At 37.4% G+C, this 17,363-nt stretch overlaps 1 protein-coding gene across 4 annotated transcripts in view; it reads left to right on the top strand.

The window, feature by feature from the left end:
• Positions 1 to 17,363, top strand: part of AGL (amylo-alpha-1, 6-glucosidase, 4-alpha-glucanotransferase) — a 39,564-nt gene that overhangs the window by 1,140 nt on the left and 21,061 nt on the right. For 2 of the 4 annotated variants that reach the window (XM_037403640.1, XM_037403642.1), the window contains exons 2-15: positions 434 to 583; positions 3,203 to 3,413; positions 4,248 to 4,414; positions 4,847 to 5,050; positions 9,613 to 9,794; positions 9,997 to 10,108; positions 10,394 to 10,514; positions 10,696 to 10,798; positions 10,884 to 10,981; positions 11,550 to 11,689; positions 14,111 to 14,298; positions 15,830 to 15,953; positions 16,523 to 16,686; positions 17,234 to 17,335. In XM_037403640.1, coding sequence (XP_037259537.1) covers positions 502 to 583; positions 3,203 to 3,413; positions 4,248 to 4,414; positions 4,847 to 5,050; positions 9,613 to 9,794; positions 9,997 to 10,108; positions 10,394 to 10,514; positions 10,696 to 10,798; positions 10,884 to 10,981; positions 11,550 to 11,689; positions 14,111 to 14,298; positions 15,830 to 15,953; positions 16,523 to 16,686; positions 17,234 to 17,335 — 1,998 coding nt within the window. In that variant the 5' untranslated portion in view covers positions 434 to 501. Of the gene's footprint in view, positions 1 to 214; positions 335 to 433; positions 584 to 3,202; positions 3,414 to 4,247; positions 4,415 to 4,846; positions 5,051 to 9,612; positions 9,795 to 9,996; positions 10,109 to 10,393; positions 10,515 to 10,695; positions 10,799 to 10,883; positions 10,982 to 11,549; positions 11,690 to 14,110; positions 14,299 to 15,342; positions 15,467 to 15,829; positions 15,954 to 16,522; positions 16,687 to 17,233; positions 17,336 to 17,363 lie in introns of those variants that run through there. The other 2 variants (XM_037403643.1, XM_037403644.1) reach the window with 2 other exon arrangements.

The raw sequence follows: 17,363 nt of genomic DNA on the forward strand, positions 1-17,363 counted from the left end.
GAGTATGGGGGGAGCGGCTGCGGCGGCCGCCGCTTCCCGCAGCGGCAGGGCGGTGACAGGGGGCCTGGCGCCGGCTCCCGGCAACGCCGGGGCGAGTGTCAGGTGTCAGGCTCCCCCCCGCCCCCCGGGGGCGGCTCGGGCCGGGGGCACCTCCGCGGCGCTGGCTGCGGGCCGGGCTGCGCTGTGGGACGGGGAGCGGCTCCGGGGCGCTGCCGGCGGCGGTCCCCGGCCGGGGGAGGGCTGGGTGTCTCCTGACAGCTCCCTCGTACCCTCCTGCTCCTCCTCTCCGCCCTGCGGCGCCTCGTCTCCTCGCTGCTCTGGGGCTGGGGAACATGTAAGCAAGAGCAGCGGCGTGAGGCGTTTCCAGACGGCCGCCGCCCGCCCGGGGGTCGCCGCTGACCGGTGGGTTTTTGTCTGTGTTCCCTCACGGCAGGGCTCGCTTCTCCCTCCCCGAAGTGAGTCTCTTGGCGCGGGCGGAGTGCCGGGCAGACGGCCGCAGCCATGCCGAGCGGTAAGGAGACGCGGCTGCTGCACCTCAGTGAGATGGAGAAGCTGGATAAGACCCTCTTCAGGCTGGAGCAAGGTAGGAGGGGGGGCGGCGGGCTGCGGCCTCCCCCTCCCCGCAGGGAGCCTCGGGGCCGGCTGAGGGAAATGGCCGGGAGCCGGTCACCTTCTTCGGGCAGCAGTGGAAGGGGAGCTCAGCCTGCGGGGGTGTTTTGGTGGTGTTTTGGGATGGGTTTTTTTCTCCCTTGTTTTAATACGAAACAATTTCTTACATGCTTGCTCCCACTGCAGAGCTCTGTGGGCTGCAGTCACGGTTCGGTCTGACTCCTAAAACTCTTCAGAAATGAAGAGCGGATTGACTAGGACCCGTCAATCTTCACGGGAATGAAGTGAAAGCATTTTTTAGACAGGCCCTGCAGGACAGGGCCTCTCCTTCTATAACATGTACTTCAGGGACCTGAAAAAGTCCTCATAAATCCAGCTCTCTAGTATTTATCTGCAATGTGTTATGCAGCACCCCATCTTTAATATTACGGTTTTGAAATGCATCGGTAATACTAACATTTTGCAAAGTCTGAGGTAATATTTCAGAATATGGGCTCTAGCTCTTCCCAAATCTTATCTTGCCTGTTGGATTTCTTATAGCAGTGCTGTGTTAGTATTGTGGCTGTGTACTTGTGAGAACTTGATATTGTTTCTCTGAAAGTGTTCGTAAGTCTATTTAAAAAAAAAAAACCAAACAACAACCAAGACAAAAAAACACCCCATTATTATGCTGGTCAGCAAATTCAGACTATACAACTGCAGCCACTGTCTATAGAAACAGTTTTTAATGATGCAAAAAAAATTTATTACTTATGAAATTTTGTGTGGTTTATTATTTTGTTACTGATCTAGGAACCTGATATCAAAGTGGTTTGGTAGAAGAGCAAGATCTTGGTTCTCAAGAATAAGAATTCAACTATGCTGACTTCAAAATTTTCAGTCTAATCTAAGAAAATCTTAGTAGTGAGGAAGTGCAGAGTTGACCAAAACCTCTGTTGTTAATTCGTCCTTCCAGTCCTGTAAATTCTGTTGGAAGGAGTCACACAGAAGCGCATGGCTATCAAACATTCAAAGTGCCTCCGCTGGTAGCGGTCTCTGAGAGGGCATAGCTAATTTTGAGCACTGCATTCCTGATGTCAGTGTAACTGTTACAGGAAATAAAATAGCAGTGGCATATATCCCTGTGCTCTAATTTTAGTAATCCCTGTAATAAAATGTCAGGAGAGTACTAGGGAGAGTGCATTTAAACTTCCAGCGTGGTGCTGGGGTTTTTTTGGTGTGGGTTTTTTTTTTTTGTATGTGTGTGTGGTGGGGTTTTTTCTTGTCTGTTTTGAAGTGGGGTGGGGTGGTTTCTTTGGGTGGTGGTGGTGACGGTGGTGGTGTTGTTCTTGGGGTTTGCTGTGGTGTTCGCATTTGCAGTCAAATTATCTTCATTTTACTTGACAGACATTCAGATCCTAAACCCACTGCTTTATCTGGTTGGTTTTGTTGCAGTGGTGATTATGTTAGTAAGTGAAACTGTGAGCTTGGTGATACATACATTTAAATGTATTCAGACTGTCTGGCATTAGAGTCCCTGTGATTGTATGTAATAAGCAAGTGGGGTTTTTTCTACTTAAGATACTGGAACTTTGTTCAGGGTGTGTTTTATTCTTTGTAATTCATTATCTGTGTACTAATGACTTGCTTTTTACAAATACTCAGCTTTCTTTTACTCCCTGTTTTGTAGACTGCTAGGGCTAGTAGGTGTTTTACTACAGTTAACTACTGTAGTAATGACTGCCATGTAATTTAGTAAAAGTTATTGTGCAACACTTATACCTGTTTAAGTCATTTGAAAGGACCCTGTAATTAGCCATGCATGTGATGGTGTCCCTCATACCTGCAAGTGGAAACCTATTCTGAAACCTCTTGACTAAATGGAATTTTTCATGTCTAACTGAACAAAGTACAGTATGGTTTTAGGTCCTAATATTTTAACTTAATTTTGTTCTCATTATCATGGGTATCTTAAACCTAAATACTGTGCTTTGTGTGTGTGTGTTTCACCTGCGGCACATACACAAAATGCCCTTTGGTTGGCTGCCGTTCTCTGAAAGTGTAACAATTTGTTTGTACATTGTAGATTGCATGCAAGTATATATCATTTTACAGTTAAAAGCATAAGGGGTTTAGTGTTACTTAGTGAACTGTCAATAGAGAATGAAGGAATTTGAAATATTTTCTGTTTCAAAATGCATTCCAAAATTTTTTCAGATGTTTTCATGGGTCAACTTTATATATAGACTTGATAAACCTTGATACTTGATGTAACGTAGTCCAAAATCTGTATAAAATTGTATGTGATTTGATGATCATGTTGTTTTGCTGTATTTTGGTTTTAATACTTTTTATATAGCAAAGAGGAACAAATTGGAAAGGAGATGAATAGTGCCATATAAGCAAAGGAAAAGGACTATATGTAAAGTCTGCAAAGAACAATGTTAGGAAGGTAGGGAGAGATGATGCAGTAGAAATATACCATTCTGCCGAAATTATTGGCAGATGTGTTGGCGCGCTTTCTTCTTAATGTAATATCAAACTATTATTTGTAATTGCAGAACAGAAATATCTAGTCCTCCTGATAAAGTGACTTTTATCTTTTTTTCTTGAGGTTTTGAACTACAGTTCCGATTGGGCCCGACTCTTCAAGGCAAGCCTGTTACTGTGTACACAAATTATCCAGCTTCTGGAGAAGTATTTGATCGCCACAAGTTCAGGACACTATCGTGGCACAATCCTACAGGAAAAGAAGATGACTCTGACAAATACTGCAAACTGGATCTCCAGATTTCTGGGTCATACCAGTACTATTTCAGTCTTGGGTAAGTGAAATTCTATCCTGCAGCAAATGCTGTCTGCTCCCTTGGTCTACATTTTAACCTGAAGAAATCACTGTTAAGAATAAAAACGTTTTTTCCATTAATTTTTCAAATTGCAACCATGGGGCCTATCTGAATCTGCTAATGAAAGACAGTAGCTGTGGTGGTTGTTTGGTACTTTCTGATGTAAAGATACTAGGGAGAATATACAGAATAAAGCTGATCAGTTTTCTGTGAATGTTGGCGAGGCAAGCCATTTTTACAAGATTTGAAGTCATCAGTGTTCTGAGTATCTGAATGATTAATTTGTGCTTTCTTCATTGACTTTGAAGGTTGTTTTCTGTATTTCTAGCACAGAGGTTCTGGCATTGTTTACTTCACATTCTTCACTTCCTCCTTTGTTTCAACAGGGGAAGTGCAAACGAGAATGCCAATATCTGTAATGATTGTAGTCTGGTATTCTGAGTGCCTGGAAGATGGGTTGATAAATTCCCTCGAGCTTAAAAGGGCATTTAGCTCGGGACTCTTCCCGAGGATGGTGCTCCAAATGGAGGTATTTGTATGAAAGATGGACAGTCATGCTTGCGTTGTTTCTGTCCATATCCTAAAAGGGAGAACCTGTACCCTGTCTCAGAAAATAAGAAAGGTATCTTACTATTGCAGAGAGTGTAAAGCTTTCTAACCCAACTGTATTCTTGTAAACTGCAGTCCTGTTCCTCCACCTACCCCCAACCACTATACTGTGCTACTGTGTTTTTGAAATAGCTGAGCTTATTGAGCTTTCTGAAACTGAATTGGTACAATGGGTATTTACTAATGAAAATCAATTTTTCCTAGAAATGAAAAAAGTGGTGGAGGTTACATAGTTGTGGATCCTATTTTACATGTCGGAGCTGATAATCATGTGTTACCTTTGGATTGTGTTACACTCCAGACGTTCCTCGCTAAGTGTCTTGGACCATTTCATGAATGGGAAGATAGGCTTAAAGTTGCAAAAGAAACAGGTAATGCCAATACATGTATTAAAGGATATCTGGTTTTGTCTTATGATCAAAACCCAAAGTTACACTGAAGAGTGGACAGCTCATTTGTTCTTTAGTTTGTAGACTAAATATTTTCCACTAGATTCAATTTAATTAACAGATTAAGTCAGTCAAATGATTAAAATATTTGCAGAGGTGCAAGAAGTCAGGGATTTCCTAATATGGGAAGCCACTTGTGTTTTGATTTCAGGTAGACTTGGAAGGCTGTAGAACTGACAGGGTGGTTTTTGAAGTTTGTGTTATGTAGAATGTCAAGGAGAAGATTCACATTAATTTACACTAGTTATCCCACACACTAGCTTTAAGTACATGTTATAATTGCAACTTGTTAAGCTTCTTTCAGTTAACTGAAATTTGTTTTTCTTGTTAAATAAATGGTTTCTTATTATATAGGTTACAACATGATTCATTTTACACCACTGCAGAAGCTTGGACTGTCTAGATCATGTTATTCACTGGCTGATCAATTAGAAGTAAATCCTGAATTTTCAAGCCCTAACAAAAAGTGCACTTGGAGCGATATAGGAGCTCTTGTGGAAAAACTGAAAAATGAATGGAATATGCTTTGCATCACAGATGTGGTCTACAATCATACTGGTATGATTTTTTTTGTGTGTGTGTGTTAATAACCACATTGGTCCTATAATTATATTTCATTATTTGCCTTAACTTTCCCCCTTGAACCAATCTTTTAGTACTGGTTTTAAGCATCTTAGTTGTCTCTGCCTTTGAAAGTCTCAAATGCACGATAACTCTTTATGATTGTAACTGATATGTCTCCATAATAGATGTGAAAATTTAGTATTGTTACTGAAAGGAGTGGATAGAGCCCTTAGAGCGAACTAATGAACTGTGCATGTGCGTGTTTAATAATGCACTTATTTTTATGATCTGCGATATGCAGCTCCCACATAAATGAATGGAATCTGCATTATGAATTTTGTTGAACAGAAACTGAGTACTTGTAGTTTAAAAGAAACTACTCTAATTTGGACCTAACATACAGACAACAAACAGAATAGGGACAAGAGGCTAGGATTAAGCAGTGGAGGAAATGTTACAAGCTAGTCTGTGAGGAAATGAGGAAAAGGAGAGAGCTTTGTGTTCGGGGTGGAGGGTTTTTAATAGTTACACCAAGGCATTGAAGGATTTACTAAATAGGTTGAGGGGTGGTGGATTTTCTTCAGTATGATCTGATGAAATTTCACTTATAGTACCTAATCATTTGTATTTTTGCTGATTATTTGGATAATGAGTTTACTTTGATTGTGTTTATAATGCAGTTCTCATCTTATGCTGTAATCCTGAAGATCACAATAATTAGCATGCTTATACTAGGAGTACAACAAATGGTTGTGTAGGTTGATGTTGCAGTTCTCTGATGCTTTAAAAAAACCAAAAAACACCTAACCACAGATAGCTGTGAATTTAAAGCTTTATTTGCTTCAGTTCTTTGGTGGTGTTGACCACTGCCAAACACTCCTATCCAATCAGTCTGCGGTGCAGTGTGGGGCTTGTTTGCACTATCTATTTGTGGAAAAGTTACTAAGCATAGTTATTGGCTGTGTGTCTAAGGGAATTAAGCTTTTAAATGTTCTCCCAATTTTGGATAAAAAATTTGCACTTTACCAACTGGAAGTCCAGTTTCTCTCACACATGCTTAAGATCCTGTCATCTTTTTATTGTGTGTATTTGCATGCTACCAAGGAGAATGTTTTTATGGAAAGAAATACCTAACTCTGAGATAATTATTAGACTCCAAAATACTTGAGAAGAAAAATGTCACATTATTTGGCTGCATTTGTAGAAGGAGCTTTTCAGGTTATGTTCAGAATTCAAAGTAATCTTTATTGGGATGAATGACTAAACATCTGTACTACAGTGAAATGATGTTTAGAAGTGTCATCTAACAAGACAGAAATAGTCAGGTGACCATGGTCCTGACTTATGTCATTAAGCGAGGTATACCTGACAGCTTTGTTTTTTGCTTTCAGGTGTTAAAACACAATTCACACACAGACACTTTGTTGTTTATTTTGAAAACCTCTTGATTTCCAACTGACTCCAAATTTTGTGAAATGCCAAATTTGGCATAAGCAGAAAGAGAAGTTGATAAATGTCTTGAGTAATCAGTGATGTTGTATATGCTGGGGGGGGCTTTTGAAATAAGAAAATAGGCAAATAATTTGGGGATTCTTTTTGTCTGGATCTTGATTAGATGGAAATCTAACTGTACTATTTTTTTGTATTTTAATTGAACAGTAATTTCTAGTAGTTAAACTAGTTCATTCCTGCAAGGTAGGGTGATTTTAATTGTAAAACATGTTTCATTGAGCCATTTGAATATAAAAGACACAAAAGGTATAGTCAGTTATTTTGAGCAGGTTATGGATACTTGTGCATCGTTATTAATTCTGCAGCATGTCTGCATTAAAAGCTTAAGTTGTCTGACAGTAAGTCCTCTAATGCTGGTAATTCTAATAGCCTGTGACCCCTCAGCTTACAGTGGTTGTACCTGTTGGAAGTTTCTGCTTTCTAGATGAGACCACTGTATAAGAATGGCAGTGCTTCCCCTCTGTTCCTGTTGTGAAGTCAGACGCTCACTTCCAACATTAAGTGGTTAAGCTAAGGTGTTTGGCCTTTAGGCTGGAATGGGGAACAGACTGCTTGCACAGTAGAGAACAGTGGGAATCAGTTTTTGATGTTAACATCTCCGTTGGGCTCTAATGAAAGCCAGCATCTATGGCTGGACTTTAAAGTAGATGCATGCGCTAGCGTTAAATATAGATAAAACTTCGGCATATTAGCATGAATATCATAGATAAACCTGCAAGCGCTAGTAACTGGCAGATGTGCCCTTTCTGGGCTGCTCTTTCCTTCAGGGTATTCAGATGCCCTCAAGTGTGTGTTCGCTGGCATTTGCTTCTTACTAGGAGACAGGAAAAGGAGAGTTGTTCTTTTCTGAGCTTTCAGTGACTGTAATAAATCCTATGAAGTAATAAAAATAAGCCGAAATAAATTATATTTTCTTTATCTTTCAAAGAGGCTACTATTGTTTAATGGAAATTGAACACTTGAGTAAATCCTACTTCCAAGCACTTGACTAGTTAAATCAAACACCACCTTTTCTCAGCATTATAAAGGCAAGGGGACAAAAAAGAAGTGTTGGGCAGTAAGCATCACTCCTGAAGATTAAGTCTGTGTTTGATTTATATAACAATGGATTAGTCCTTAAAAAATATGAATTTATTTTCTTAAATAAAAATGTAATTAATTTTAGAAATTGTTTTCTGTAGTTGCTCATCTTGATATATCCATATTTTTATATTTATGTGTATTTTCTTCCTACCTCTAACAAATGTAATAACAAGTGATGTTATAGGCAATTTTTTTTTCTTTGTGTTCTTTTGTGAATCATTGGAGCTTACCTTCTGATCAGAAATCATCAGTCTGTGCCATAGCAGAATTAGTGGAAGGCTTGTTGGCTTTTCTTTTGCATGCTGACACCTTAGATTAATTCTAAAATGACAATATATTATTTAAATTATGTTTACTCATGAAAGTACTTAATAATAAATCATGGTCCTTGCTAGATGCGTAGAATAAGCTAGTTTTACTTTTTGGAGAGAAATAATTTTTTTTTTTTAGAAGGACTTTATGTGTTTAAAAAAAAAAAGCGGGGGGGTGGATCTGGTTGGCCTAGAACAGCCTTTAACAGCCTGAGCTTATTATTGCTTTATGTAACTTTAAAGTAAGTATAGTAGACTTATTTGTAGGTGGCATTTAAACCATGAAGACCTTAATTTCCACAAATGGTCTGACCTTATAAACATGAAATTTTGCCATTTTCATAATGGTCTTGAGGTACAATGTAAGAAGGGTGTTCAGAAGAGCTGTTCATACTATAGACTGAGAGAGTATACTTTTTTCCCACTTTTGACGTTTTTGTTTGAACTTCTTTGAACTAAGCAAATTAGGGGTTAATTGTTCTGCTGTCATTTTAGACACATTAATGGCTCTTTCTTCATATTTCCAATGTAATTGTTAGTATTTTCCCTTGTGTGAAGTACTAATACCTTTTTTCTATGCTTTTCTAAAACAATAGATTAATAAGATGTGTTCTGTGAGAATTTTTTTTAAAAATCCAACTTGTAAAACCTGAGTAAAAATTTATTTTGTTCTTATGCATTTCATTTGTCTTTTGGTTTTTTTTTTACATTTAGCTTTTCAATTCCAGAGATTTATTCAAAAGAATATATGAAAATTATTTTCAGTTAAGCAGCGTTTAGCATGGTTGGAAAGAAATTAACTCTTGAGGATTTTTTTCTTGTCATACCTCCAAAATCAAAGTTATTCTTTCTGTGTATATATTTACTCATACTTCTGCATGCACACTACTGTCTATGTTAGAATTATTATGCTCATTTTCTAGTGAAGGCTCCTTACCTTCTTTGAGTTAATTCTTGATGTTCAGTGTATGTTCTGGTGTTTGTTGATGCTGCTGGGGAGGTTTAGGGAAATAGACACAGTGTGTAGTGTTTGACCTGAACTAGTGTGCCATTTGCATGCACCAGACAATTCAGTCATCTTACTGTGTAAGTGGCATTGCTTCCCACTGCTCTGCTTCTTATTACATACACAACACTGTCACAGCTGATCGTTTCTTAAAAGCCCATTTAATTACGTTTTTCATTACTTATTTTTTGGGTGGTGTATGTGCACTCTGGCTATGTATGTGTAGCATCTGACAGGGTTAAAAATATTGAAAAATAAACAACTTGGGCTATCTTAAATCTTAGCGTAGGATGTACGTCAGGCTTTCAGCACACAAAGAGCATTTAATGTCCATTATTTGATGCATTTTCTGCAACGAAAATACAGGGTTTTTTTAAATAGTTTTAGAATTTGTGGTACTATTGCGTATTTTTATGTAAATATTAAGTTTCTCTGCAACTGTATTTGTTCAAAACAAATGGCTATCAATAATGCACGCTTCTGCATAAGATGTGGTTTTCTATTGGCATTGAAAACTTAAGTGAAATATGAACTAACCATACACGCCATCATAGTACCTTAACTGCTTGGTGTTAAGACAATTTCAGAAAATGTTTGTGTACTTACTTTTTTCTTTTTCCCACCTCCTCCCTTTCTTGAATAAGCTACTAACAGTGAATGGCTCAGGATGCATCCAGAATGTGGTTATAACCTTGTAAATTCTCCACATCTGAAGCCAGCTTGGGTCTTGGATAGAGCTCTGTGGCACTTGACCTGTATGGTGGCTGATGGAAAGTGTACTGCTAAAGGGGTCCCTCCCTTGATTGAAAATGATCATCATCTGAATGTGAGTAAGAACTAAGTATAAGCTAATGAACACTATAAATAGCTGAATAATCCTTTAGTATTTCTAAAGTTGGTGTTATACTTCGCAGATATGTTTAATGATTTACTTCCAATATTTCTTCTGAAAAATTCACGAGTGCCTAGCTTTTCTTAATTATATTAATCATCAACATTATTAACTAACGTAACTCTTATTTTTACAGTGTATCCGTAAAATAATTTGGGAAGATATATATCCAAAAATTAAACTATGGGAATTTTTCCAAGTGGATGTTAACAAAGCCGTGCAGCAATTTAAAACTCTTCTAACTCAAGGTAAAGGAAGAGTATGTTACTGAGACATGTCTTAAATAGTTCAAGTTAATTCTAGGTAAACTTAACATTAAGCTGGAAAACCAAATAATCCCTATTCTCCCTATGTGAGAAATTTACCATGCTGATTTTTAAGCATGCAAGAATGCTTTGAGGGCTAGTAAAGCCTCTGAAGACTTTGTGCCTCTTCAAAGCCTTTACCCATATCTTGCTTATGCTAGAATTATGAAAGTTGTATGTCTTTTAAATGTAATTCCTATTTTTTACTTTTTCCTATCTTGTTCTTAGGCAAAATCAGCACTAAATCTGATCCAAATCAACATCTTCAAATAGTTCAGGACCCTGATTATAGAAGATTTGGCTGTACTGTAGATATGAATATAGCATTGGCAACATTCATACCACACAGGTATTGTATTATTGATTACAACTTAAAATCACAAGTGAAGTTAAATTTGCAAAACGTAGCAAATGAAACTATTTTCGGAAGTGGGAAAAATTAATTTTTCATTCCTTTTAGTTAGGTATACTACATGTTCTAAAAAAAAATTCTGCTAATTTTTCTCTGCTTTTAACATCCTCCCGACAAGCAATGGACCAGCTGCAATAGAAGAATGTTGTAACTGGTTTCGCAAGAGGATTGAGGAACTGAATGCTGAACAATACAGACAAACTAATCACCATCAAGAGCAGGTCTTATAATTACTGTGTGTTATGATTAATTGTTTTAAATTGCAAATATATGCAGACATTTAATGCATAATTTAATTATTTCTAGGCTGTCAATTGTCTTGTGGGGACTGTGGTTTATGAACGACTGGCTGGCAATGGTCCTAAGCTGGGTCCTATCAGTAGAAAAAACCCTTTAGTTACCAGGTATGTATATTTAATTTTTTTTTAAACTATTGGTATCTATCCAGGGAAATTTAGTTCAAAGTTCATTAAAAACATACATTTGTAGATACAAGTGTATGTTTTGTTCATGGGAAAGAAATGCCATTTAATGAATTGACTGTCTTTTTTAAGCAACAGTGATAACTTTAAAAAAAAATAAATTACCAGAGAGCATAAAACAACACCCAGAGAACTGTGAAGCCTTTCATAGTGCAAACTGCTCTTGTAGGTGGAAGAGGAGTGGAACTAGGAAAGCTTACACCTTTTGTTTGATGTACTTTATGCCGCTCGGGTATCTGAAGAGCTAGGGCTTTAATCTTGTTTTACTAGCTAACACTAAGATATTGGCAACACCTGTCTTTTCTCCTTCGAGGCATGCTACGAAATAGGAAACTCCCATTCATTTATAGTCAAGCAGCTGCTTTTTTTTTGTGTATCTTGTGTTTTATCTACAGGGCAGTTCATAACAAATATTTTAACTTCAAAGGCCATACATTTCGGCTTAGGTTACCTGATGTGGATTTTTTTTAATTGCCTGTCTGTTCCATAGGTATTTCACTTATCCATTCAAAGAGCTGACTGTGGAGGAAGAAGAAACTTTGATACATCAGCCAGATAAAGCTTGTTATTTCATGGCTCATAATGGCTGGGTTATGGGAGATGATCCTCTTAGAAACTTTGCAGAACCAGGTTCGTAAAAGAACTTTGAATCATCTTATAAACCTTTTGAATAGTCTAGCCAAAGCAAAAAGGATTTTATTTCATTGATCTTTTCTCCAGATGTATTCCTATGAAGCTTCAAGATACTTGGTTTATAGCGCTTTTACTTCCCATTCAGCATAAAAAATCAACTGTATTAACTGGGATTTGAGGTACAGTTTTGCAAGATTTGAGAGGGAAACAACCAGCTTTCTGCCACTGAAATGGGGACATTCTGTCTCCCTGCTTTTATCATTGTCTTTGTTGCTTACTTTGTTCTAGCGCCACTGTTTGTTGGCATTTCCATAAGACAATGACAGTGTTGCAGAAAACTAATGCAATAAATAGGTGGACAGTTTTTTGCTGCATTAGTGAGCAAAAACTGGATCCTTGAAAGCCCCACTGAGTGGCAGTCAGGCAGTCAAGAGGTGACCCAGTTAATCTAAATCAGGTATGCAGATTACTTGTGAAGGTAAGAGAGGGTATGAAATCACCATGCACTAAAATATTGTATTTTAACTCTTTTGGGGACAGCATTGACATCCAATAAAAGCAAGGCTGACAACCTTTGTTTTCAGAGTAGTCATTCACTTTGTAAACTGAATCAACCAAAGGCCAGTTTAATTTTAATTTAAAACATCTGAGAGTTTTAGTCTGGCTGAGCAGCTAACCTGATTGATACTCCAGAGTGATCTGGAGTTAGTGAACACCTCATTTCTGCAAAATAATCCACAGCCCTTTCACTGCTTCTTATTTACTACTTTTTTTTTTTTCCTGCACGAGAATGAAGATAATACATGTTTCACAGATGATTTTGTTCAGTTGCCTTTAAGCTAATTGCCCTTTCTTCTGGGCTGACTGTTGTATTTCATTTTTTTTCCTTCGGTCACTGGCTTTAGTTAGCATAGCTAACTTCCATTACTGAATTTTCTTTCTCAATTAGTGTATGGCTTTTTGAGCACTTTATACTTGTGTTACACCTTTTTTTTTTTGATGCCACAAGTTATTTCCACGGAGAATACAGTGTGAAAAGATGATACATAAGGGCACAAATAGAAGTACTGCAAAACAAATGCAGCCAGTTCGGTAAATGGCCCTTAAGTTGTGGTTTATATTCAAAGCCAATTTTTCTGTCCATGTAGCTATGTTGCCACTAGCGAAGATAAAAGATAGGCTTAAGTGAATGTTCTTGGAAGCAGTGGTGATCTATAATTCCTGCTCTTTACTTACTAGCTGCATGCTCTTGTGCGAACTTCCTTGTGTAGGTCAAATCGCTTATGTGTCTGTAATGTGAGCCTTCATTCTGGTTGAAAAACAATCTCTTTGCTAAAGCAGGATTACTTTGCAAGTTTTACAGGTTTCTTGGTCTAATTCAAAGTTCAGCCACTAAAGTAACTGTGGTGATGCATCAGTATAGCTGGTCCAGGAGTAAGAGAAAGCAGTGGAGTAGCTATGTCTTACCTATCCTCTGTGGTGCTGACCCTGTTCATGCCTTGATCAGGTTTAAATAAGAGGAATATAAATATACTTTCAGAAGACAGATGGCTCAAAGCTAATTTTATTTCTCATATGTGGGGTCTGATTATTGACAGTTCTGCAGTCATACCCGGATATTACTTGTTGAAAATAGTGTGGGGGTTTGGTAGGTGGGTTGTTTTTTAAATTGTACTTCTCCCGTTGTCAAAGATGTGGTTTATATAGTACAGAAATATTATTTTTTTTAGAAATGACTGAATATTTAAGTTTTTGTCACAGTTAAATGTCAGTATATTCTATGCAGTAAGTATATTACAGGTGAATTCTGATTTAAAGATTTTTTTTATTATTATTATTGATTGCATCAAAAAGAAGGCAAAAATAGTATATGAAGCTAGAAGGATAAATATTTTCATACACAAGAATTATTTAAGGACTTTGTCCATTTAAGTGACCTACCTGGAAATTTGCCTTACATCATCACAGTCTGCTGTTAACAGGAGATGAAATTTTAAATTGTGGCTGTGGCAGTTTATTTATGGTAACGCAGTGAGATGCTTTTTTGAATTCAGCCAGTATAAACAGCCAAACTACTGATTTTGTTTGTTTGTGTGCTGCTTTTTTCTTATTTTTTTTTTCCTCATGTACAGTTTTTATACTACTTTGAAGAATTAAAAGGAATTTGATTCCAAGCTGAAGAATTATTTCAGTATCACTAGAGGAGTTAAATATTTCCTTGGAGTAGTCTGAAATTATACATCAGTGTCAGGTATATAGCTCTTGAGCTGATATGATTATTGTTAAAATTTTTACTCTTCATCAGTGTTCTCTAGCTTTTCAGCAGCAGAGAATGAAATACCACATTTTCATTTTGGTGCACATTATATATATATATATATACACACACACACTACAGTGAATTTGTTTCCCTTACAGGTTCAAATGTTTACTTGAGAAGAGAGCTTATTTGTTGGGGAGACAGTGTCAAACTGCGTTATGGTAATAAACCTGAAGATTGTCCATACCTCTGGGCACATATGAAAAAATACACTGAAATCACTGCCAAATATTTCCATGGTGTTCGTCTTGACAACTGTCACTCAACACCTATTCATGTAGCTGAGGTACGCAAAATTAAGCATGTGTATTATAAAGCAGTTTCTGTCTGTGAAATAAGTCTTGTCCTGTTGCTACAAAATCTGGAGGATCTATAAGGCAGAGTTCAGGTGTGAATGACTCTTCCTCTTACCATAAGCAAAGTTTCTTGACTGGTGATGTTTAGATACGGTTTCACCTGCTTTAAACAGTAGAGTGGTGTAACTGTTGTATCTTTTAATTATCTGCTTTAGCTGAAATACTGTGGATTTGGTTGGACCTGGCTAACTCTGCCCTTATTTAGCTATATGGGCTTAGTGCAGTGACTGCCGGTATCCAGTGTGTCAATTTTAGCTGGGGTCATTGCCAAGGCACATTTGGAAGTCTTAGTGTTTCTTTGCCATATATATATTTTGCTATTGCTGGAACAAACAGGAAGTGGTTTACTTCCCAGAATTTAAAAGTTAGTAAAAAACCTGCAAAAAGTTTAGTCTGGCATGCTTATTGCTAAGATCAGTGTTTATTGTTTACTATGGAGCTGACTACATCCAGGAATTGTACGTACCTGGTAAATTAGCTTTCAATAGATCTGAATGGTGCAGCTTGTTTGTCTTACCTTGGTCACAGAGCTTACCTAAATCTGTGAAGAGCTCTCTAAAACAAGTTCATTTCCCCACACAAGTTGTAAGTTGCACTTAAATGCAGCCATTTCAAGACTCCTGCCATTTTTTTCCTTTATTCATTTATTTGGAGGGCTTAAACTGGTATCTTCCTCAGATTTCTTACCTTAACAGGTGTCTCTTATCTAGCCTTTGTTCTTACATTTTTAGTTAAGCTTTTGTTTAAAAACAAAGTTGTAATTAGCTTAAAGTCTTCAGAGAATTTCATAGAATTTCTTAGTCCATAAATAAACTGTTAAATATAAACATGGTTTTATGAATCTACCTGTTATTATTATTTTTAATGAACTGCATATATGAATGACTCTGTTTTCGGTTAACATTCATGTTAATTATTGCATATACATAGCTGACAATGGATGTCTTGCATTAAAAATGTATTGTGATCTATAGGAGATGCTAGCAACAGCCAGATCAGTCAGACCTAATCTTTATGTGATAGCTGAACTCTTCACGGGCAGTGAGTACATTGACAATGTTTTTGTCAACCGCCTGGGAATTACCAGCCTGATTAGAGGTACAATAAGCAGTTGAAAATTATGTAGGATTGTTGTGTATGGTTTGGAGTTTTTAATGTGAAACTAACATTGGTATGCCTTTTTTTTTTCCTTACATATTCATGTTCTTTGCTTATGCAATTACCTCTTCTTCTTCGTGTTCTATTTAACTTCTCCTGTGTTTGTATGCTAATTCTTGATTTTGCTTATGTTTGTGTGTCCTCTTCTGTGTAACAACTTTTTTGTTCCTTAATTTTGGCTTTCTATTTATCTTTGCTGCATGGCATTTTCCTATTGTCCAATCCCTGCCTAGCTTTGAAACTTGTCCTTTTTTGTATCTACTTTTCCCCTTTCTGTGGCTTTTTTGGCTGTGCTTTTTGCAGTACATGCTGGACACAGCTAGAAAATTGCGAGCCGATTTGTATGTAGTGGCTGAACTGTTCACAGGAAATGAGGAGCTGGACAATATCTTTGTGAATAGGCTGGGCATTACCTCCTTAATAAGAGGTAGGCTTGCTGTATGCGTGGTCTCTTTCCAATGAGAGATTATAGATGACGTGCTTTTTCCAAGGAAAAGTTCTCTTCTGGATTATGCACTTCTAATTTCATACTCTCTGTAATCAGGAGTACAGTTTTTGTATTATGACTCTTACGATACTTGGCAAAAGACAAACTACTAGCTGTAAAATAAGAGAAGACATCCTGCATAGTTTACAGAAGGTTAAATATTTCACTCTTATTCTAGTGACAGAACAAGAAGTAGCACGGTTCTGCTATGCAAGTCCTGCATCATGTCTGATTTTTGTTGCATGAGTTTCTTGAAGCCTATGAGAAACAGTTTCAGATCTCTGCTTTTTTCTCCCTTTTGTGCCTTAACTTTCTTTACCATAATGTAGTAAACGGAATACTCCAAGGTTGTGTATCCACACTGGAGAATATAGTTATATGCGATGGTTTTTTTCTTAATGACTGAACACGCCAAAATAACAACTGTAGAATGCTGCATTAACATCTTTGTGTATGCTGAACTCTATGGTAGTTGTTATTATGAAACACTTACCTATTTTGTCCTTTAGAGGCAATGACTGCTTATAATAGCCATGAAGAGGGAAGGTTAGTTTATCGTTTTGGAGGTGAACCTGTTGGCTCTTTTGTTCAGCCACGTTTGAGGCCTTTGATGCCAGCTATTGCTCATGCACTGTTTATGGATATTACACATGATAATGAATGCCCAATTCAGGTGAGCACTCTACTGAAAACCGAAGTTTACATTTAATGTTTTCTGAATTGATATTTCTGAACCATGGGGAGACTTGGTGCAATCTGGATGCTTTTCCTGAGCAATATTTAGGAAAATTGTGTTTCAGATCTCTCAAGTTTTCATGCAGAGAATAAAATTTTATAACAGCCCCCTGTGACATTCAAGACTGTCTTTCAAGGGAAAAAGTATATAAAGCTACTTAATGAGCTAGTTTAAATTCTTTCATTCCAGCTACTATAAGTGGTGGAGTCTGCTTGTTAACATGTTCTCTGAAGCTCCTGTTTTACAGGACAGAATGAGTGTGTGTGTGGTGGGAATTGGAGCACTTATTTTTGAGGGTTTCTCTTAAGTTGCTTTTGTTTAGTGTGTTTATAGGTTTTTTTCAGTAATACTGTTGTGATTGAGAAAACGATCATGTGATTAGCAACTCCTCTGTTAAACTGAGTATATCTTGTGTATGCTGAATTGGGAAGAATGAATTATGTCTTTGTATCACTATTTATTCCCTATTTATTTTTCAACATAGCACCGGTCTGCATATGATGCTCTTCCTAGTGCAATGATTGTTTCCATGGCATGCTGTGCTACAGGAAGCACCAAAGGCTATGATGAACTAGTACCACACCAGGTATGTGTCTACAGTTGAACTCCTAAGT

This window comes from Falco rusticolus, chromosome 11, assembly GCF_015220075.1.
Source record: "Falco rusticolus isolate bFalRus1 chromosome 11, bFalRus1.pri, whole genome shotgun sequence".
In the NCBI taxonomy this organism is placed as follows: Eukaryota; Metazoa; Chordata; class Aves; order Falconiformes; family Falconidae; genus Falco; species Falco rusticolus.